General features: G+C 41.5%; 2 protein-coding genes and 4 non-coding genes across 7 annotated transcripts; 1 reads left to right on the top strand and 5 right to left on the bottom strand.

Moving 5' to 3' along the window:
- Positions 1-13,619: 13,619 nt before the first annotated feature.
- On the bottom strand, positions 13,620-16,128 carry rps11 (ribosomal protein S11). Its single transcript, XM_076265148.1, has 6 exons — positions 16,047-16,128; positions 15,256-15,396; positions 14,953-15,028; positions 14,490-14,619; positions 14,078-14,209; positions 13,620-13,799 (listed from the first exon to the last, which is right to left on the bottom strand). The coding sequence occupies exons 1-5, from the start codon at positions 16,059-16,061 to the stop codon at positions 14,086-14,088; spliced, it is 486 nt and encodes a 161-aa protein (XP_076121263.1). The 5' UTR covers positions 16,062-16,128; the 3' UTR covers positions 13,620-13,799; positions 14,078-14,085.
- On the bottom strand, positions 13,868-13,948 carry LOC143103371 (small nucleolar RNA SNORD35). The gene has a single exon (XR_012982789.1). It is a non-coding gene; the product is annotated as a small nucleolar RNA SNORD35 (small nucleolar RNA).
- On the bottom strand, positions 14,277-14,358 carry LOC143103370 (small nucleolar RNA SNORD35). The gene has a single exon (XR_012982788.1). It is a non-coding gene; the product is annotated as a small nucleolar RNA SNORD35 (small nucleolar RNA).
- On the bottom strand, positions 14,692-14,774 carry LOC143103373 (small nucleolar RNA SNORD35). Its single transcript, XR_012982791.1, has one exon. It is a non-coding gene; the product is annotated as a small nucleolar RNA SNORD35 (small nucleolar RNA).
- Positions 15,096-15,180, bottom strand: LOC143103372 (small nucleolar RNA SNORD35). The gene has a single exon (XR_012982790.1). It is a non-coding gene; the product is annotated as a small nucleolar RNA SNORD35 (small nucleolar RNA).
- An 18-nt stretch (positions 16,129-16,146) lies between the features above and the next one.
- LOC143101870 (apoptosis regulator BAX-like) lies at positions 16,147-20,986 on the top strand. Of its 2 annotated transcripts, none has more exons than XM_076265147.1 (6): positions 16,147-16,430; positions 17,535-17,604; positions 17,895-18,053; positions 18,625-18,760; positions 18,921-19,025; positions 20,523-20,986. In XM_076265147.1, the coding sequence occupies exons 1-6, from the start codon at positions 16,358-16,360 to the stop codon at positions 20,619-20,621; spliced, it is 642 nt and encodes a 213-aa protein (XP_076121262.1). In that variant the 5' UTR covers positions 16,147-16,357; the 3' UTR covers positions 20,622-20,986. The 2 variants fall into 2 exon arrangements, with proteins under 2 accessions (XP_076121262.1, XP_076121261.1); XM_076265146.1 differs by having other exon boundaries at positions 17,532-17,604.
- The last annotated feature ends 162 nt before the right edge of the window (positions 20,987-21,148 follow it).

Below are 21,148 nucleotides of genomic sequence, written 5' to 3'. Positions count from 1 at the left end.
CCTCCGTAACAGTTTTCTCTCAACCTGGGATCCACCAAACATGGGTGTGTCTGCATATTTAATATTAAAGGAACCATATGTAAGATTGTGGCCAAAACTGGTACTACAATCACTTTTCAAATTTCTGTAGAGCGGTGTATCCCATCCCCCTCCACCCTGACTCGAGGTTGCCAACCCGGATGCCGAAAAACTGACTTTGTGATTAGTAGATAAGTGCTACTGACTTTGTGATTAGTAGATAAGTGGAGGGTGGCGCATCAGGCCAAAACACAACATGACATGACAAAACACAACATCAACATCAGTTGAGGACTGCAACTTTTTAAATGACAATATCCTGGCCGGACTACTGTTGTCAGTGATATAAGTATTTGAAATGAACATGATTTCTTAATGTCTAGTGACATCATTTTATGATTAATTGAAATACATTTCTTACATACGGTTCCTTTAATGTCATTACTCAATGTATTGTATATGTATAGGCTATTTTTCTTTTCTGTTGGCTGTTAATTTGTTTTGGCTATATTATCCACTTAGAAAGCACAAGTAAAGCACAAATAAATAAAATCACTCAAGGAGGAGGTGGAAACCATGTAAAAGTTGTGTATGCTTCGGATATGTTGTTTGTAATGAGAGTGTTGTGTTGTTTCAAGCATGAAAACAATGAAGTGAAGGCGTGAGTGACATGTCAAAAATGTCTCTGTCTCTGTGTGGAATGGGTTACAAGCTTTTGACTTTCACCCCTTCTCTCAATCTATTTCATCCCGTTCAGTTCAAACTTCTAAAGCTCTTCCTACAATACACACAGGCAGAATGACCCCACACATACACAGCTCCCAGCACACACAATGCAAATCATTGAAATGCAAAACAGTATGAAAATATAACTGAGGCACTGGACTCACTGATCAGTAGTCCTTAGAACTAATTATTCTATAAAAATGAACACCATTTGGATGCTGAATATTTTTATTGATGTTATTTGAAGAGACAGGAGGACTGTCATCATTTCCTTTTCGGAGATTGGGCTTGAAGACATTGGAGTCTTAAGCATCACAGAAAAAAATCGGATTTAGTCTGGGCCCTGTCATCTACCTTTGTCGTCGTGATTTTCTGCTAGAAGCTGTTCAAAGACCACACAGATTCCAAATAAGTTACACTTATACAAACTGTGAGTTGGTCATCCATGTATGATGGCCTCATATTAACCTTTAAAAGATTCAGACTTACTGATGGTCCTTTCATCCGTAGATGTGGTACTGGCTCCTTCAGTATCCATACTGCTTTCACTGTAAATGTCGCTGCCCTGATAAGCAGTTGTCAAATATATTAAAATGCATATTTAGCTGTGCTGACATAAACTACCTCTACAAAGTGGTGGCAAAGCTTAAACATGCTTGACCTCTAAAATTTACCAAAATGGAGGATCAGACTAGCGATGTCCTCAGCTGACTTGTACTAAAAATAATAAATCTATGTGCAAGGAAGAGTGGTTACTTACTTCAGTGTCTGTCCTCTGCAGATTGAGATGGTCCATTGAGATACGGTCAGCGACTTCTTTGGCCATGATGTCAGTTACCCTATCTAGAACCTGACATCCAGAGGTGTCAACATCCTTTACCAGGGGAAGAAGTAACTCAAGCAGCTGCCTGAGTACAGCTTTAATGGATCTCACTGCAAAGGCATGAATGATCTCTGAGTCCTGTACCACAACAAGTTCTCTTTTGCACTCTCCAACTGTCCTTGGTGTCAGGATTGCAGGTTCAGAGGCACACTTGGAGAGCACAGTGCCAGATGCCGTGCCACCACCTAAGAAGCTGTACACTCGATTCACCAAGTCATCAGTGAATGGACGAAGAACTCCATGTGATATCAGATGGTCCAGCCTTGCTCTTGCAGTTTCAGCATCATCCAGATGAAGCACCATTCTCTCTGTTATATCTTTCAAAGCTAACGTAGCTTCAGAAATAGTGTGGAATCCCTCAGGAAAGGTTGGCTCACTACAATGCTCAGTGGACACTGTGGAAGCTTCCTCAACAGGTCTGGCTTCAGGATGTTTTGGACGAAACAATAATTGTTTCAGTATCTTACCAATGCTGAGATGGTTGGCCTTTGGGTTTGGGTCATGACTTGGTCCCTTCTCATGACTTATGGGTAGTGATATAGTTCCATCTGTTTCAAAAATGTCCTTTCCTTGGGGAGTTTTTTGAGATGACATGTTGACAGATTGCTGTACAGTGTCCTCAGATTGCTGTACAGTGTCCTCAGAGGACACAGTTCCAGGAGAAATGTGGTCATCTGTACACTCCCTAACTACTTCCTGTGATACTATTGGCACTGCAGTGATATCTTGTGCGTTCTTTGGATGTTTGGCAAAGAGCTGTTTGAATTTCTTGGTCACGCCACGATTCTTGCCATCAGTCATCCCACCTTCTGTGGCTGTCACACACGTCGTTGTTTCCAAATTGGGAGATGCTTGAGCCGTTTCTTGGGAAGGACCCATCTCTGGACTTTGAGACATCTCAGCTACTGTGTTTATGGCAGGATGGCTACACTCAGTAGATGTACTCATAGTTGCTACTTTGTCAGAGAGTACAGTGAGGAGCTCATGTTGGAAAGATACTTCAGAGGATGTGCTCATGGCTGTCTGTCTGAGCACATGAGTTGCCTCAGTATCAGGAGCAGAGCTGTCATCTGGAGTCTCGGTTGTCATCTCAGAGTCGAGGGTGGAGGCTACCTTAGGGACGGCCTCATCTGACTGCATGTTAGGCCCTACATCAATAGGTTTAGGGGACTTAGTAAATAACGTTTTAATTTTCTTACCCACACTGAGACGGTTGGCTTTGGCTTCTGGGGTGGTTTTAGCAGGGACATGTGGGAAGGATGTTTCGGATGAGGCCGTCACGGATGGTGGTAGGGCTACCTCAGCATCGGTAGCACAGCTGTCATCTCGAGTCTCGGTTATCATCTCGCAGTCAAGGGTAGGGGCTACCTTAGATACAGTCTCATCTGACTGCATGGTAGGCCCAACATCAATAGGTTTAGGGGACTTAGTAAATAATGTTTTCATTTTTTTACCTACACTGAGACGGTTGGTTCTAGTTTCTGGGATGGTTTTAGCAGAGACATGCTGTAGAGATGTTTCGGATGAGGCCCTCATGGGTGGCAATAGGGTTGAATCAGCATTCATGTCCTGATTCATGTCTGTGACAGAAGTGCCATCTCCCTCGCCGACATAATCAGATGGCAATGTGCCCACCAATGGCTGTTTATCTGCCTTAAAGAGGTATAATTCTGTGTCTGGAGCACAGGTCTCAATTGGTATCTCCTCAGAAGAGGAAACTTTGTCTTTAGTGGCTTCAAGGGTGGTAGGGGTTCCTGTTGAAGGCTTTGGGCTTTTGGAAAATAATCTTTTGAATTTTCTTCCCATGGTGTGTTGGTTGCCCCTGGATATGACCTCTGCCATTTCATCAGCAGGTGGAGATGTTACGACTGGGTCCTCCACACTGAATGACTCAGGAGATAGCGATCTATCAGTAACTGCGTCAACAACATTTCCCTCGTCTTCGTTAGTAGATGTCAACATTGTTTCGTTCTGCTCACAAATGTCCATGCATTGGGGAGTTGTTTGTGAAGATGTCACATTATGCTGTATTACCTCTACTGTTGCGGTTACTGGAGATGCAATGGAAGAAGTGCTCATGGTCTCTAATTCTGACTCAGTGGTGTATGACACAGTTTCAGAAATGCTGGTGAAGTCAACTGTATTCTCCTCAAGAGTAGAAGTTGCTTTTGTGGTTCTGTCTTGGGTCATCCTTGAAGCTTTGTGGCCAAAAACCTTATTTTCTGCAAAGAATATTTTCAGTCCTTTCCCCACTCCACGCTTTTTATCTTTTGACTCTGGTGGAGATGCATGTCCATCCTTCTCAGATGACACAGACTTGTTATCACATTTCTCACAGTCAGGCCTATCCATGGTGGCTTGCTGTTCTACGCTTGTTAGGGATTGAACTTGAGGCTCGTCTGTCAATTCACCTATAATGTTGCCATCACCGAGGCCTGCACATTCATCAGTAGCTTGTTCCTCATGCTCCTGTGGCAGATCATCAGGCTGACATTCAGCATCAGACTGGTCTGGCCATTCACAGCCATCTTCGGGTTGGATACCATCATGGCACGTCTCCTCAGCTTGTAGGTCTGTCTTTGAGTCGGGTATGATGTCTTGCGACCGGTGCATAGTGAAAAACATCCTGAGCTTTACCTGTGCACTGCACATAATTCGGTAAACTTTGTTGTGGAATTTATTTTGGGTGGCATCATCATCCACAGAGGGCTCTTCTTGGATTAGTGAACTTTGGCTCTGGAGCATTTTAACTTCCTTTGGCTCAAGGCTTTCATAAAGGTCTTCTAAATCAGTGACAATTGTGTCAACAATTCCACGTGCGTTGTCATGCACAGACCTGACAGAGGCCAATGAGGTATCACTACTTTGTGGCTGTTGGGTCTCATTAACATCATGTTGGCTTGAAGAACCCACTGGTGTCAGCAGAATGCTACCCACACCTCTTGAAGCTCTACTGATTTCGTCCTCAGAGCAGAGTCTATCTGCACTGTCATGTAGGCTTGTAGTGGACCTCCCCTCTGGATCTGGTAGGGCCAAAAGCTCAGAGAGACTCTCACAAACAGCTGGTGTGATGTTCAGCTCCTTGGACCGCTTGTGAGATGCCTTAAATAGTTTTGGAAAGTCCTTAATTTTGTCGACCATCCCATGAACATAGCTAATGAAATGCTGTTTACTTCCAGCGGTGGCTTCATCAGAAGATGGACTCTTCATGGAGTCAAGGACAGTCACAAATACTTCTTTTGTTACTGGAGCCAGCTGGACTTCAGGTACTTCTCCAGTCATCTCCACAATTTCCTCCTGGTCGTTCTTAAGCAGCTTTCTGTGACGAGTCAAATATTAGACAAAATACATTCAGCTAATAAAGGAAAAATTGAAGAAAGTTGCTTGAAAATGTTTCTGTATTCAGTGTGTGTGTGAGTGTGTTTTTACAAGGTGAGAAGTTGCACACCAAATTCTTTAAATGGTATATAACATATTTCAATCATACAAATGTTCTTTAGCACATTCTGTTTAACAGTATGAATACTACACAAATCAGCTCTAATAAATAATGATGTATGTGTAAGAATTTGATGGTAATTTGAATTTCTGACCGATCCTGATAGCTGGAAGAGAGGACGTTAGTCCTTTCCTCTAGTTCTGCCATGGTTTGTAGGATGTTTTTCCTGACCCGCTCCTCGGTCCATGAGGAGACCATCTTTGCTAGGTCCTCAGGAGACATCTTTTATGAGGTATGAAGACATGTATAACCAAATGAGCCATTCATTTTTAGGAAGCAACAAGGAAATAAGTCATGAAGGAACCAATGAGGATAAATAAACAAGTCTTTCAGCCACAGGCCTTGAGATGAACAGTCCTACTCCAAATGAATGCCATGTGTATCTATTTGTACTCACGTTGTTGCGTATTCCAGAACAGATTGCCTTGAACTGCCTGTTGGTGAAATAAGGGCACTTATTTTTAAAATCTTTTAGTAAAACAACAAGTAGGATAAAGGTGATGTCTGCCGTGTGTAGAATATAAAGATATTTATCAGGGCATACGTCATGGGTAGTCTCATAATATCAATCATGAGGTCATTTCTGTCAATCTCTGAAGAGATGTCTGGCAAACAGGGAGCTTCGGCTCCATGCGTAGAATGGTCAGAGTTCTCCATGTTCACCACTACGTGTTGGACAGCAATGTCTGCCATATACAAGAGCAGAAAGGCAATCAGTACCATTTCAGCACAGTTCAAAAGTATGACATTTGTTTGCGCTATGACGTGGAATTAATAGATTTACAAACAGACCAAATAATTTGATCAGTTTCACTGTTGTTGGCTGTGACTGCCTGGCTTCAGGTAAAGTTCTCCAGAGAACAGAATGAAAATGTGCTTCATGCTTATACAGCCTAATTGAAGCCTCTTAGGGTTATGTCCATAAGGATAGAAATGCCAAAGAACCCCTGTTATCTTTCTGATTCATGAAGAGTGGTGTAAAATTACCTTACCTGACTTACCTCAATTTTAGGGGCTGGTATTAAGTGCAGCCAAACACCTCACCTCACTGCCCTCTACTGAAGTTTATGGAAGATATACCTTTCCTCTTCTACTGAACTGAGGTTCAGCTGCTGAACTGTAGATCACAGGCATGTTTAGTCTTAACTAGCCTACTGTGCTAAATAACAGACTAAGAATTCAGAATTTTAACTTAAATGTTAGCTAGGCACACTAAATGTGTGGCCTTATTCGCAGCCGTGGCCTACTGCGCTTCGGCCTTGTAACCGGAGGGTTGCCGGTTCGAACCCCGACCAGTAAGCACGGCTGAAGTGCCCTTGAGCAAGGCACCTAACCCCTCACTACTCCCCGAGCGCCGCTGTTGTTGCAGGCCGCTCACTGCGCCAGGATTAGTATGTGCTTCACCTCACTGTGTGTTCACTGTGTGCTGAGTGTGTTTCACTAATTCATGGATTGGGATAAATGCAGAGACCAAATTTCCCTCACGGGATCAAAAGAGTATACTTATACTTATAGCCTAGGCCTACTTATACAACGCCATTGGTTTTTGCTCTCATAACAAGGTCATGGTCAAGACTGACTTACCGAGGGTATAGGTATAGTTCCTGAGGTGAACTGGGCGCACTGCCTAGACAAGCCTACTTCAGTTTGTTGTCCTGCGTATTTATACCTCAGCAGGTCTCACGTCATAGACAGGGACCTAAATTACAGGTATTTGATTGTTGCGTCAATAATTCCATCTTTAATCTTGAAGCATGAAGTAATCCCAAAATGACATCACATTTTTTAGATGAACCGTCGGTGTTATAATTAAATAATATTCTAGTAATAGCCTACAAACCCACGTTATTAAATTTGTCGTTTTAAACTGTTTGGCTATATCAAAATGACAGGTTACTTTTAACCTATTTGACTGGTTAGCTCATTTGCCGTGTCTGCAATGCTGCTGTTGATGTTGATGCTGTCTAGCACAGCCTTCAAGTATCCTGTGCTAGATTAAGTTACTAAAGCTAGTTGTTGGTAAAATATCACACTGCAATAATTTTTTTAAAGAAGTGACGCCAGCAGGTGGCGCTCCTTAGCTTTCTGGTCCGCTGTATCACATAGCGCACATATATATGTATGGATCTAGGGGGATCCACAAATATTTCTTGATTTGCATGTGTGTTTTGATATCTACAAATAAAAAAAATCTTATTTGTAACTCGTATATTGATTTTTACAAATATAGATTTTATTGTAAATAAAATGCCATTTGTAAAACCGAACATTTCATTTGAAATGTGATTCTGCATTTGTAGATCACCAGCACACGCATTCTTCGCTTTCCAAAGTGTGTTTTTGAGACGTTCTTCACATGAAAGCCACACAAATCCACACGTAAATAGGCCTACTTTACAGTAATTCACCGGCACACAGAAATCGCAATCCAGTAGATGGCGACACCCACAAATATTTCTTGACTTGCATTCGTGTTTTGATATCCACAAATAAAAAAATCATGTAACTTGTGAATTGGTTTTCACTTGTAGATGTGTATTTGTAAATGAAATGGCATTTGTAAAACTGAAAATTGCCTTTGTGAAATCTAATTTTGCATTTGTGGATCACCAGCACACACAGTTTTCGTTTTCGCATGTGTGGATCAGCACGTATGTATTTTTGAGACAAACTTTGCGGCAGAGAAGCCACCCAGATCCACAAGTAGCCTGCTGACACTTTCTAATCCAGCAGATGGCAGTGTTGTTCTATGGGACTCATAACACACAGAGCTAGCGAACTCTTAAATCTAACAAGTTATGCCTTTTACAACAAGCTTTTTGATGGAAAAGTGGTGTTTAATTTCCATAATCTTTGTTTAGTGAACGCAAACAAACCCAACTGCGCTGCTCAGTAAGCTCCTGTGTTCACTTATATCTTTAACACATCATTGGCTCAAGAGACAGTTCCTACTTGCCTCAAGCAGTCTGTTATTGTTCCAGTACCGAAAAACAGAAGTCATCATGTTTGAATGACTACCGCCCAGTAGCCCTGACGTCTACAGTGATGAAGTGTTTTGAGAAGCTTGTGAAAAACATTATCTGCTCATCCCTCCCTGCCTCCTTCGACCCCCTCCAATTTGCTTACAGAGCCAACAGGTTTACTTGGATCAGGTTGATGAGGTGGCACAGTGGTGTCAATCTAACAGCTTGACACTGAATGTCAATAAAACCAAGGAAATGGTAGTGGATTATAGAAGGCAGCAGCAGAACTACAGTTACACCCCACAATTGATCAGCGGGCAACCTGTAGAGAGTCACAAGTTTTAAATACCTTGGTGTCCACATTACTGAAGACTTAACATGGACTGTTAACACTCAATATGTTCCGAAGAAGTCCAGACAACGACTCTACTTCCTTCGTCAGCTAAGGAAATTCAAAGTTTCTACATCCATCATGAAGGCCTTCTACACTTCAGCGGTTGAGAGTGTTCTAACTGGTAGCATCATCACCTATGGGAACTCCACAGTTAGAGATTAGCCTACTCTGCAGAGAGTAGTGCGCTCAGCTGAACGTACTATAAGAACTCAACTCCCTGCTCTACAAGATATCTATTCCAGAAGAGTACTCCTAAGAGCCCAAAAGATTCTGAAGGACTCTTCTCATCCTAACAATGGATTATTCCTACCGCTGAAATCAAGAAGACGCCTATGTAGTCACAAAGCTAGAACTGTGAGACTCAGGAGAAGTTTTTATCCCCAGGCCATCCGAACTCTGAACTCACACTATACTGACTTTGCACACATTCACTCCTCAGCACTCTCAAACATTTCCCAACCCTGAACTCACACTATACACTATATAGGCTAGTGACAATGGCCCCACATTTTTAAGATTAACAGATATTGTTATACACCCCAAAACCAAAAAAGGACTAAAATATAGCCTGTCTGTATGGGAGTTAAGGCATATAAACTAGTGCAGATCAATCACACAAGCTCTGAGAGCTTTGAAACTTGGCATGTTTATAGTCAGGAAGTTGCTTACCTACTAGAAAAGACTGGATGTGAATATCTTGATGTATGGAATGAATAGAGACATGTAAACATACACCTAAAATAAGCGGACATGCAAAAAATGAATATCTATGCAGAATGTTTGCATTTACTTTGTAGCTGCTTTACCAGGGATTATCATAGAAACACATATGATGGCTTATGGGAAAGGTGGGGTTGTACTGAATCCAACAATACCAAATATGTAAATATAGTATGACAAGTTAGGGTGTTCTGTCACTCAATGTATGAGGTGTCCAAAATGAAAGAAAACAGAACACTAGCAAAATACAGTCTCAAGTCCAAATCACATTATCAGTGGTGAGAAGAATGTTGATAAATTCATTGTTACTGCAAGGCAAGTGCTGATCTATATTTACATTTCATAATGATACATTTCATATGAAACACAGATCCAATTGAATCAGGTTAACACTGGAATGGAACACTTTTATTAAAATTCACTTGAATTTTGTTTTGGTCAAGTCATTACTGAATAATGGAAAATAATATTGTTAGCTTTTGACTGTCCAGACCAGCAGTGGACAGTAGAGCCTACACTGCTTACTTCACCCCTAAGTAGCTAAACAGTTAGTTATAGAAACTACTTTCCCTAGCTAAGAAAGTACTTAGCCCTCTGACTAATGTTGCATGTGTAATGCTGCATGTGTAATTCAACTTGATTTGCATTTCAATGAAAATTCTGAAATTTTTCCTTTTCACTAGTCTCTTGAATTACATTGGATCCAAAGCTTGTGGGAAACATTTTGAAAAGGGCAAGAAAAAAGATCCCTATGTCCAAAACCCCACAGTAGAAGGCCTCCAACGCATACTTACCCTTGCTCAGCAGAGAGAGAGATGGTGATGTCCATAAAACTCTGGCTCCATATACAGATGATTTTCTCCAAAATCAAAGTTTCATATCATGTATCATGTATAGCGAACTACTGCAGTAAGACAAAAATCAGTGAGCAGCAGCAAGTTGCAAATGTTGAGAGTGAGAGCACATATGCACCAAGAAGGCTGAGTAGGGCTGATACAACATAATTTCAAATAGATTGTTTCATTTGTGGGAAGGCCAGCTCTAAACCAGAACCTCTGACAGCAATTTCAACTGGAACAGTCGCAAGTACCAGAGACAAGGTCCTTCGGGCAGCTTCTGAAAGGCTTGTAGATGTACATCTTCGTATTCTTTCATGCCCAGATCTTTTTGCATTATACCAAATACCATAAAATGCCTTGCACACTACATCTCTAAATGAAATATAGCAGAAGCCATAGAAAAGAATGAAAAAAGCAGACCAATGTCTATAACAAAGCCTTTATTAAGCTCACTGAAGACATTGATAAAACAGTATTGTCCAAAGGTATGAAAGTGAGGACTCAACTCCTTGACTGATAGCTATGAGAACATACTAAGACCATTGCTGAGCAAGAAGGTGTGTCAACACAAGAAATATAGATCAAGGACAGTGGTGTCTACATCCCAACTGTTCTCACTTGAGTTGCTGAACATGGAATTGTTGATGCAGCCATCGACAACTTTTACCAAAATGAAGACACCCTGGATGGGAAGTGTACAACTCATGCTATGACGTCTGTTGTGTTCAGAAGAGGCCAAGTCTCCACAGCAGATAAATTCCTAGCACAGGTTCCCTCAGGTTCAGAGGTCCCTCACCACCTTAAACACGATTGATATGAATGGATGGAGATAAACCATTGTAACCGGGCTTGTAACCGAAGAGTTACCGGTTCGATCCCCGACCCAGAAGGGAAAAAGGCGGGGGAAGTGCCCACATCCATGGTGCCCATGAGCAAGGCACCTAACCCCTCACTGCTCCCCGAGCACCACTGTAATAAGGCAGCTCACTGCTCCGGGTTAGTGTGTGCTTCACCTAATTGTGTTCACTGTGTGCTCTGCGTGTTCACTAATTCACGGATGGGATAAATGCAGAGACCAAATTCCTTGTATACAAGTATTTGGCCTATAATTTACATTGCCCCTGTACCAGTCGAAATGGCTGTCAGAGGTTCTGATCTAGAGCTGGCCTTCCCACAAATGAAACAATCTCTCAGTATTTGAAACTCTCAGTATTTGATACTCAGCCTTCTTGGTGCAGATGTGCTCTCACTCTCAACATTTGCAACTTGCTGCTGCTTACTGATTTTTGTCTAACTGCAGTAGTTCACTCTACATGATACATGATATGCAACTTTGATTTTGGAGGAAATATCATCTGTATATGGAGCCAGAGTTTTATGGACATCACCATCTCTCTCTCTGCTGAGCAAGGGTAAGTATGCGTTGGAGGCCTTCTACTGTGGGGTTTTGGACATAGGGATCTTTTTTCTTGCCCTTTTCAAAATATTTCCCACAAATGATACAAAGCTTTGGATCCAATGCCTGTAAGACATTCTCCATAATTCAAAAGACTAGTGAAAAGGAAAAATGATATACATTTCAGAATTTTCATCGAAATGCAAATCAAGTTGAATTACACATGAAACATTGGTCAGAGGGCTAAGTACTTTCTTAGCTAGGGAAAGTAGTTTCTACAACTAACTGTTTAGCTACTTAGGGGTGAAGTAAGCAGTGTATGCTCTACTGTCCACTGCTGGTCTGGACAGAAAAAAGCTAACAATATTATTTTCCATTATTCAGTAATGACTTGACCAAAACAAAATTCAAGTGAATATAAATATTTTAATAAAGGTGTTCCATTCCAATGTTAACCTGATTCAATTGGATCTGTATTTAATATGAATTGTTTAATACTGGGACATATGAATTATATGTATCATTATTAAATGTAAATATAGAGCAGCACTTACCTTATGTAACTTACCTTGCAGTAACAATGAATGTCAACATTCTCCACTGTGTGATGTGGACTTGGAGACTGTATTTTGCCAGTGTTCCATTTTCTTTCATTTTGGACACCTCATACATTGAGTGACAGAACACCCTGATTCGTCATACTATATTTACATATTTGGTATTGTTGGATTCAGTACAACCCCACCTTTCCCATAAGCCATCATATGTGTTATGATAATCCCTGGTAAAGCAGCTACAAAGTAAATGAAAACATTCTGCATAGATATTCATTTTTTGCATGTCCGCTTATTTTAGGTGTATGTTTACATGTCTCTATTCATTCCATACATCAAGATATTCACATCCAGTCTTTTCTAGTAGGTAAAGCAACTTCCTGACGACTATAAACATGCCAAGTTTCAAAGATCTCAGAGCTTGTGTGATTGATCTGCACTAATTTATATGCCTTAACTCCAATATGGACAGGCTATATTTTAGTTCTTTTTTGGTTTTGGGGTGTATAACAATATCTGTTAATTTAACAATCTTAGCAGTAAAATAGTTTTAGCTAAGAAACCATTTCATATATGGGAGACCTTAGAGATGAGGAAAAACATTGTTGGGTTTAGTTCTACCTCCGGTAGGGGTATCTCAAAAACTAAAGCCCTTTCTGACCATTTGTCACTAGCCTACTGACTGTTTCTTTTACTGTGTATGGTTGCTGCACTGACTGACGGCACCGGCCAAACAAGCCAATCTAAGGACGGCGCCAACCAATCACATTACGGTTTTACTTCAAGTCATTTGTATAGCTACCGTCGGGAACACCCACTGGCATGCGTTGACGGAAGTAGGAGCCGTCACAGAGCACCTTACCTTATGCACAGAGAATAACAGGCTCAGTCTTTGCCTCAGTCATTGCAAGCTCTCATGCTTTATCACCCACTATGAGGTTACTGTTTTTAGACTTGATTTATATTTAGTGTTATTTAGTATAATTTGTATTTTAGTATATTCTTTATCTTCTACTGTCCTTATTGCTTACTTGTTTTTTTTTTAATTTATATTACACTTTTAATTACTTTTTCTGCTGTTAGTGAATGTTGTGTGTGATGTCTGTATGCTACTGAGACCTTGAATTTCCCCTTGGGGATTAATAAAGTATCTAAATATTCACACAGAATTGGTGTCCATCTGGTTACTAGCTTTACTGCTTGCTTGAGTAGCCGAACTCTGTTTATACAATGCCCATTTATTCATCTACAGATTTAAAAAATCTTGAAGGCTACATGGCTGCTCTGAAATTATTGGTCAGTATATTGTACCATTCATTATAGTGAAGTCATGGAAATTCAGTTTTTTGTGTGAGTAGGCCATTGTTTGAGCTACTGTTGATAGCTAGTGCACGATGACAAATAACTTAAAGGAATCTAGTTGGTCTTGTTAATAGTGACCCTGCAAGATCCCTAGTCGTTGCAAAATCATAGTCTAGTATGTGATGTTAGATGTGAGCAGGTAAGAGGCCAGTTTTTCAAAAGTCTTTTCCAAATATTTAAAGTCTTCTGGTATAAGGATTCCATAAGGTAATCTTCAATTGATGTGTAGGTTTGTTTGGAAACTGTCTAAAACACAACTAAAATCTTTGTAGACAACAGATGTTTTATTTCTCCCTCATAATGTAGCACATTTCGGGTTCAAATAAACAGGTCCTTTGACAATGTCTTAAAACTTCTGGAACTGTTTCTTGGTGCCGGCTGCTTTGGTGACGGACATTAAACCCAGTTGCACTCGCCAACTGCGATGTCCCCCACAGTAATATCCCTGGAAAACAACAATAATCCTTTACTCAAAATGCTTTATTCCACATGGTTCACTTGGTTAAATTACAGTTAACTGCATCAGTAATGCCTAAAGGCGTTGTCGTCAATGCCACAGACTTGGAAGACCATCGTGAGAAGACATCATTTGCAGCTTAAGTCACTTCTTCAATTCCATGTAAAAAACATTATGTAGACATTGGTACTTCAAAATAATTAGACTGAACATTTGGCTCTCAGCAGGGTGAGTCAGAAAAAGTCACACCTGTCATTTTGACTTACCCAATGTCTTAAAACTTCTGGAACTGTTTCTTGGCGCCAGCTGCCTTGGTGACTTTGAGGACATTGAACCTTACGGTTTTGCTGAGGGGTCGGCACTCTCCAACTGTGACGATGTCCCCCACAGTAACATCCCTGGAAAACAGCAAGAATGCTTACTCAAAATGCTTTGCTCAACATGGTTCACTTGGTTAAATTGCAGTTAACTGCATCAGTAATGCCTTAAGGCGTTGTCGTCAATGCCACAGACTTGGAAGACCATCGTGAGAAAAACATCATTTGCAGCTTAAGTCAGTTCTACAATTTCATGTGAAAAACAGTATTATGAAGACATTGATACTTAAAATAAGTACACTAAAGATTTGGCTCTCAGCAAGGTGAGTTGGAAACAGTCACACCTGTCATTTTGACTTACCTAAAGCAAGGAGAAAGATGGACAGACATGTTCTTGTGCCTCTTCTCAAACCTGTTGTACTTGCGGATGTAGTGCAGGTAGTCCCGTCGGATGACAATGGTCCTCTGCATCTTCATCTTGGTCACAACACCTGTAAGAGGAAGGACAGCTGATGTATTAAAAACATAAATACAAACGTGCCACCTGACTGACTAAAAAATAACTGGCTGCATCAGTGTTGCCAAAAGGCTATTTCGTCAAAGTCTCAGGACTTGGAAGACCATCGTGAGAAAAACATCACTTGCTGCCCAGCACAAATAGTAGCCATTAAAGAAGTTAGCCAACATGCATGATCAGACTTTTAGAGGGACCTACTCAACACCAATAGTCATGAGGGTAGAGACAAGTTACACAAAAGTAAAGTTGATGGGTTAACAGGAATTAGACCAGACAGGTCACAATCAAAATAAACATAGGACCTTACCTGAGAGAATACGACCACGGATGGAAACATTTCCGGTGAAGGGGCATTTCTTGTCAATGTAAGTGCCTTCAACAGCCTGCAAATGATAATTCAGATTTCACTGCCATCCTTGACACAAAAGGTTTCTTCCCATTTCTACAGAGGGGGCTGCATCAGCATTGCCTTTAGGCAGTATCGTCAAAACCCTTGGGGCTCAGAAGACCATCGTGAGAAAAATAATCATATGCAGTTGCGAATAATCTTGTCAATAGTGTTTTGGGCTCACAACTTGAATATCCAGCTGAACCACAGTATCCAGCTCACCTCTCTGGGGGTCTTGAAGCCCAAGCCAACATTTCTGTGATAGCGTGGTAGTTTCTCCTTGGCAGTGTCTTTGCCATCTGCAACCAGAACACGCTTCTTGTTCTGGAAGATGGTGGGCTGCTTCTGATAAGCCCTCTCGTTCTGAGGAAATAAAAAACATAATTGGTCACCTTCTGAATATATATGTCAAGTTTATCCAACAGTCTATTACATCCTCAGCCTGGCTGATAGCAGAAAACTCCACTAGTAAGTTTCCTGAAATTACAAAATAAGTTACTAACTCCTAAATGTGACAAAATGCAACCCAACGTCCCCAACTCCACATAGCATACAAGTCAAACTACTAAAGCCGCAGGAGATCGGACTTCCTGCTAACATTAGCAGGGTGGCTAACTATTTTCTAGAGCTTGATTTGGATTTGGGCAAAGGGATTGGCTTTGAACTGGGAAACTAACATTGAGACATTTCCTTGGTGCTTCCCAGCTATGAACTCTGCGCACGTGACAAATATGTACAGCATGGAAGACTTGGAGGCAAAGCTAGCAAGAGAGCTAACCATTCTTCGACAACTTCAATGCAGAGGCCTCTAACGACGAACTCCACATTGTACAAGAGCGTGTTCATACCACTGGCAATCATTCATTTTCCTAACGACATATTCGGTCAAAGCAAGCATTAATGCGAATCCGGTGTTATTCTTCACCACTTACGTATAAACATGTGCCAAAATGCTCACATTAAACGTCCTTTAAAAGCATAGTTAAAAAACCACGCGTTTGAGCCGACCATACCTGAGCATCCGCCATCTTCGCCAGTCGAGTCGTAAAGAGAACTACACATGCGCGCGGAGGCCCAAAGACGACACAGACCGGATCTGACGCATTGGAACGCGTTTTTAGCTGTTGTGTTGTCTGGTGCGGTTTTGCTGTGAATTACGACAACAGAGAGCTCTTATGTTTTTTTGCGAGTTTAAACGTGTTATTTAACAAATTATTTACCAAACCTTATATCATTCGTGGTTAAGGTTGTATCTGAATTACTGATCAACATAAAAAAAACACGGGACACTTGTTCCCAACATAAACTTCCTTTCCTCTGTCAGATGACGACAGGCGGAAACCCAGAACAATATTTTCATCGGAACATGGCTGAGCTGCCCGGAGAAGGCGATGCGGGTAAGAAGCATCTACGGCAAAATGTATCAAGAATTGATATATATCAGGTTTAGCTTGCTGAATGTGTATGGAATTTATTGGATATGACATGGTATGTCTCTTGATTCGATTGACGGGTCGAAATTAATGCAACACTAAAGTGAGCTAACGCATGAACGAAGCTATGATGACATCAGGCTGTTTAATTTTGTGAAGCTACTCTGCTAGTTCGCTAGTCTCTACCCGACAACAACATTCATGTCGTATGCATAGAGCAGCTTCTGGGAGTGTTGGCATCGTTCACATATTATTCCAATGCTGTCGGTATATGTTAGAAGTTGTTTTGGTTCCCTTTGCCGAGAGTGTTTGATTACAACGTAAAGCAGTTCTAACAAGTTTCATCGTCACTGAACTATTTCTGAAGAAAAGTGAGCGATACATTATAAACATGTGCCGTGTATATTGGCGGATCACTTGTACACTTGTAGCGTCACCGCACTTCTCTCTTTCTCAGTGAAATGATTAGCTTTGTCACAGTAACGTTCAGTTAGTTAGCCCTGCTGTAAAAAGTTACATTTACGTTCACCACTGTAACTTTATTCTGTGTGAGAATTCAAGTTACACATCCACAGGACAAGTGGTTTAAACAACATAGCAATGGGCAACATTGATAATGAACATGGACCAAATTCCAGTATTTATTGAGGTTACTGCCGCCTATCAGGCTTCCAAAAGGTCTGGCTGTTCATTTACGAAATGGAACCAGAGGAAAGATAATCATAGCAAAACTAGACTTGAAATTACTTTCTCTTTTTATGTACTGGATGTACAACCAATGTGTTTTGTCAACAGTCCCACAAACGACCATGGCAACACTCGAAATGGATCTGTACTCAAAATAAATAAATGTTATAGTAAAAATGCTATGACTCCGAGCTTTTCAGCTGTTGCTGACTGTGTACATCAGATGTACACATTACAGTGGTGTAAATGATAAACAAACTACTTCAAGTGCTGTAAGTCCAAGCTTCTTTGTTAGGAGAGCTTCTTCAGTTTATTTGCAGTAGGACTTGGGCCCTAGGGTTGCAGTAGGGTTTGACTTGATACTTTCTCTGTTCTCAGCAGGTAAACCCACTGGGTCAGCAGGTAAAGCCACTGATAACGTCCTGGAGGTGGGAACTGACTTGTTGAAAGAGTGAGTGTCCTACTGTCGAGTGTGTCTGAAATATGAATATCTGTTACGAAGAACTGAATAGTGATGATGTGGGCTTGCTTCATGCTTCCATGCCTCCTGAGGGCCTGTCTTCAGATTATTAGACTTATGAACCAAAGGATGATTTACACCTGGACCTATGTTTGAGTCTGTGCTCTTGTTAGTGAAGGGGATTTGTTAATGAAATGTAATCAATACCCTGATGTTTCCTCCTTTCTCTCTCTCTCTCATGTTAAAACGGCGATGTTTCATCCATCGTTGTCTGTACTCAGATTCATATATGAGCGGGTGCGTCGTCATGGTGACCCAGAGGCATCGGTGACGCGGAGCGAGCTGGGGGGGAGGGAACTGTGTGACCCCAACCACAAGCGACTGGCACAGTGCCTACAGCAGATCGGAGATGAGCTGGACAGCAACACACAGCTGCAGAGGTATGTCAATGCTGTCTCATTGTCACCAGATGGGGGCAGTGTCACCCCTTAGAGCAGTGGTTCCCAAACTTTCTTTCCCGTGTACCACCACCTACATCTTGACTCGGCTCGCGCACCCCCACCATCCAACACATAAAAACGTAACACATTCTATTGACACATTCCAGGCATCATGTTTACAGTAATTAGCCGCCCTACATGATAACAAATAACAAAATCAAAATGTGCAATTGGTCTATGAGCTTTCACACTAAAAAATAGTGTGGAGAACAATATTATGAAACACAAAGAACAAAGAGAACATAGGCTTAAGATATATGTAAAAAAAAAATTTTTTAACACCTTTCCGACATTGCCCTTTTCATCTCGCGTACCCTAGTGGAAGCTCGCGTACCACTGGTGGTACACGCACCATAGTTTGGGAATCCCTGCCCTAGAGTCTGAAGTGGAATCCATGCAGAGATGGGCCCTCTCAGACACCTCACTACAAGGCCATCATAAGGATGGATGTTCAGATGGTGTCCTCTCTCTCATTCTCCTCTCGTATGTCTCCTGCACCACTTCTCATCAGCATGATCAATGACTCAGCGCTGAAGCCCACCAAGGACGTGTTTGTGAAGGTGGCTTGTGAGATCTTCTCAGATGGGAAGTTCAACTGGGGCAGGGTGGTGGCGCTCTTCTATTTTGCCTGCCGACTAGTCATCAAGGTGAGGACTATGGCTTTATCTTTCACACTGCATATTTCACACTCTTGCATCATATGTCTTACTTTCACTAATTCCCTTTGTAATTGCCAGACTGTTTGAATAAAGGATAATATCTATAATCTCTCTATCAACCAATTGTCTTCTTCCTCTCCTTCGTCAGGCTTTATTGACCAGGGTGCCTGACATCATTCGCACCATCATAACCTGGACTATAGACTACCTTCAAGATCACGTGATCAACTGGATCCGTGAGCAAGGTGGATGGGTAAGTATACAACCTTGGTTTCTCTCAGTCATCCTGTCACTTTAAGTGGTGATGGTGGTGGTAATGATAATTATGGAAAAAGGTTTTGATTGTAACTTTATTTCATCTATCGGTATTTCTTAATGGTTAAATATAAAATTTATATCAGTTCTTTTCAGTTAGGAACATGTGTCGATAAGATTATTGGAGTAGCAGGGTTAACAAGTTCCAAGGTAGCTAGTACTGGCTAGGTAGGTAATAAACCAAGAAAATTACTCATTTATTGCTGCATGTAGTTTGGTACTAGCCTGGAAGCCAGCCCAAATTTACCCCGCCCACAAAGTTTGAGTTCGGGAAGTTTGGTCTGGAATAACTCCGTTGAGAAGTCTCTGTCTGAACCAGAGGTGTTTGGGCCAATCAAATAGTTTGAAGAAGAGAAGCTAGATGTTTTGATTTTGCCATTACGTCTGTTGTACGAAATATTGACAACACAAACTTTAAATTTAACAGAAAACAGCTGTTAAGGTATTTGTCATGAAGAAGGATGTGTTTGGCTGTTTTCCCTACAGAATTCAGATTTGTTGTTGCTGATTGGTTAGATCTATTCAACTGTGTGCAGAGGCTTTCTCCCCCCTCCTGTATCGGTTGAAACACGCCCCCTAATCAAATCTAAATGGACTGATTCTGAATAAAATTGGAGTCTGGCTACGCCCCCTCCTGTATCGGTTGAAACACGCCCCCTAATCAAATCTAAATGGACTGATTCTGAATAAAATTGGAGTCTGGCTACGCCAGGCTGATTTGGCACCACAAAATCACAATATCGCTATATGTGATGTATTGAGGGTCAAAATACTTAACTAAAACCCGATTGTACTAGATTTGTAAATAACAACCAGGATCCCATACCCAGGGCTCGCCTAACTTCCCACACTGCATGGTGCTTGATTCCAGTTGTTTTACCTTATTTATTTAACTAACTGTTGACTCCATGGTGACAATGACCTCAAGAACCACAGTGCTTTCTCTTCCTGTAAACGGTGATGCGAGTTGTAACAAACAAATTCTTCCAGTGTAGTGTGAGCTGTACTGATTTGGAAACAGAGCTAAACCACACCCCAGGCATTTAAGTTTATTATGCAGTAATGTAGTAAACTAATATGCATATAATGGAATGGAATAGAAAAGGGCTCTAGTAACATCATGGTCTTTGTGAAAATGGAAATCTACCTAGATTGAAGTATCTTAGTATAATATGAGAGTGAGAATGGAGCCCGTGTTACTGGAGAGTCTGAAGTCAAGATCAAACCGAACAGTACAGCATAGCAAATAGTCCTGCCAGTGAAAAACAGCATACACTGCTTTATGTTGTGGACATCTGTCCCGCAACGCTGTCAAAGTTGGATTTGATATCCACCTCTTGCTCCAACCAGCTCTTGTGTGTCCTCCACAGGTAGATGGAGATGTAGTTGCGTAATTGATGGCATGAAGTAACCGTGGGTGCTTTTTGTCTTTCAGGAGGGCATTCGCTCCCACTTTGGCACGCCCACGTGGCAGACTGTCGGTGTGTTCCTGGCAGGAGTTCTCACCACTGTGCTGGTCATCCGCAAACTGTGAAGGGGAGGAGAAAGGAGAGTGAGCGCGTGAGAGAGAATAGGGGAGAGAGAGAGATAAACTGAAAGACAGGAAAGAAAGAGTGGAGGAACAGAGAGTTGAAAGAGAAAAAACTGGCCTGGAGAAAACTCAGTGGACATGCTGGGGATGGTTAGTGGGAAGACAGCGATCTAAGATGGCTGATGTGAGCGAGGGGGATGTAGAAGTCGTGGGTGAGCAAAGGAGCTACAGAATACAATTTCATTTACTTACTCCTGCCTCATGGCTGTATGCTGTACACACACACTCACATAACAGAGCCAACGCTGAAGAAAGAGAGAGAAGATGGGAAGAGTGAGATGAGCGAGAGATGAACGAGAGAGAGAGAGAGAGGAGGGAGGAGGGAGGAAGGGAGGGAGGGAGGGTAGGCAGGCAGGGTCAGTAGCGACAAATGAAATGGCTTATTTATTTATTTCCAATCAAAGCAAACAAATGGTCACTGCATTCAAACTTGACAATCTTGGAACAAAGTGATCTGTCAAATCTCTCAA

The sequence above is a fragment of the Alosa pseudoharengus genome, unplaced genomic scaffold (genome assembly GCF_046254945.1).
Source record: "Alosa pseudoharengus isolate Yale_2024_CS ecotype anadromous, Long Island Sound unplaced genomic scaffold, YU_APseudo_1.1 YU_APseudo_1.1_scf_4, whole genome shotgun sequence".
Classification (NCBI taxonomy): domain Eukaryota; kingdom Metazoa; phylum Chordata; class Actinopteri; order Clupeiformes; family Clupeidae; genus Alosa; species Alosa pseudoharengus.
This window is presented reverse-complemented; position numbering and strand designations above follow the sequence as displayed.

Bases quoted from the DNA above. Each gene is read 5' to 3' on its own strand.
- rps11 (XM_076265148.1), bottom strand. The intron at 14,620-14,952 runs GTAAGGTCCTAT...TTCCTCTTACAG, and splicing joins CCGTGGTCGTATTCTCTCAG to GTGTTGTGACCAAGATGAAG. The intron at 14,210-14,489 runs GTAAGTCAAAAT...GCTGTTTTCCAG, and splicing joins CATCTTTCTCCTTGCTTTAG to GGATGTTACTGTGGGGGACA.
- LOC143101870 (XM_076265146.1), top strand. From the start codon at position 16,358: ATGACGACAGGCGGAAACCCAGAACAATATTTTCATCGGAACATGGCT. The intron at 16,431-17,531 runs GTAAGAAGCATC...CTCTGTTCTCAG, and splicing joins GCCCGGAGAAGGCGATGCGG to CAGGTAAACCCACTGGGTCA. The intron at 19,026-20,522 runs GTAAGTATACAA...TTTGTCTTTCAG, and splicing joins TCCGTGAGCAAGGTGGATGG to GAGGGCATTCGCTCCCACTT.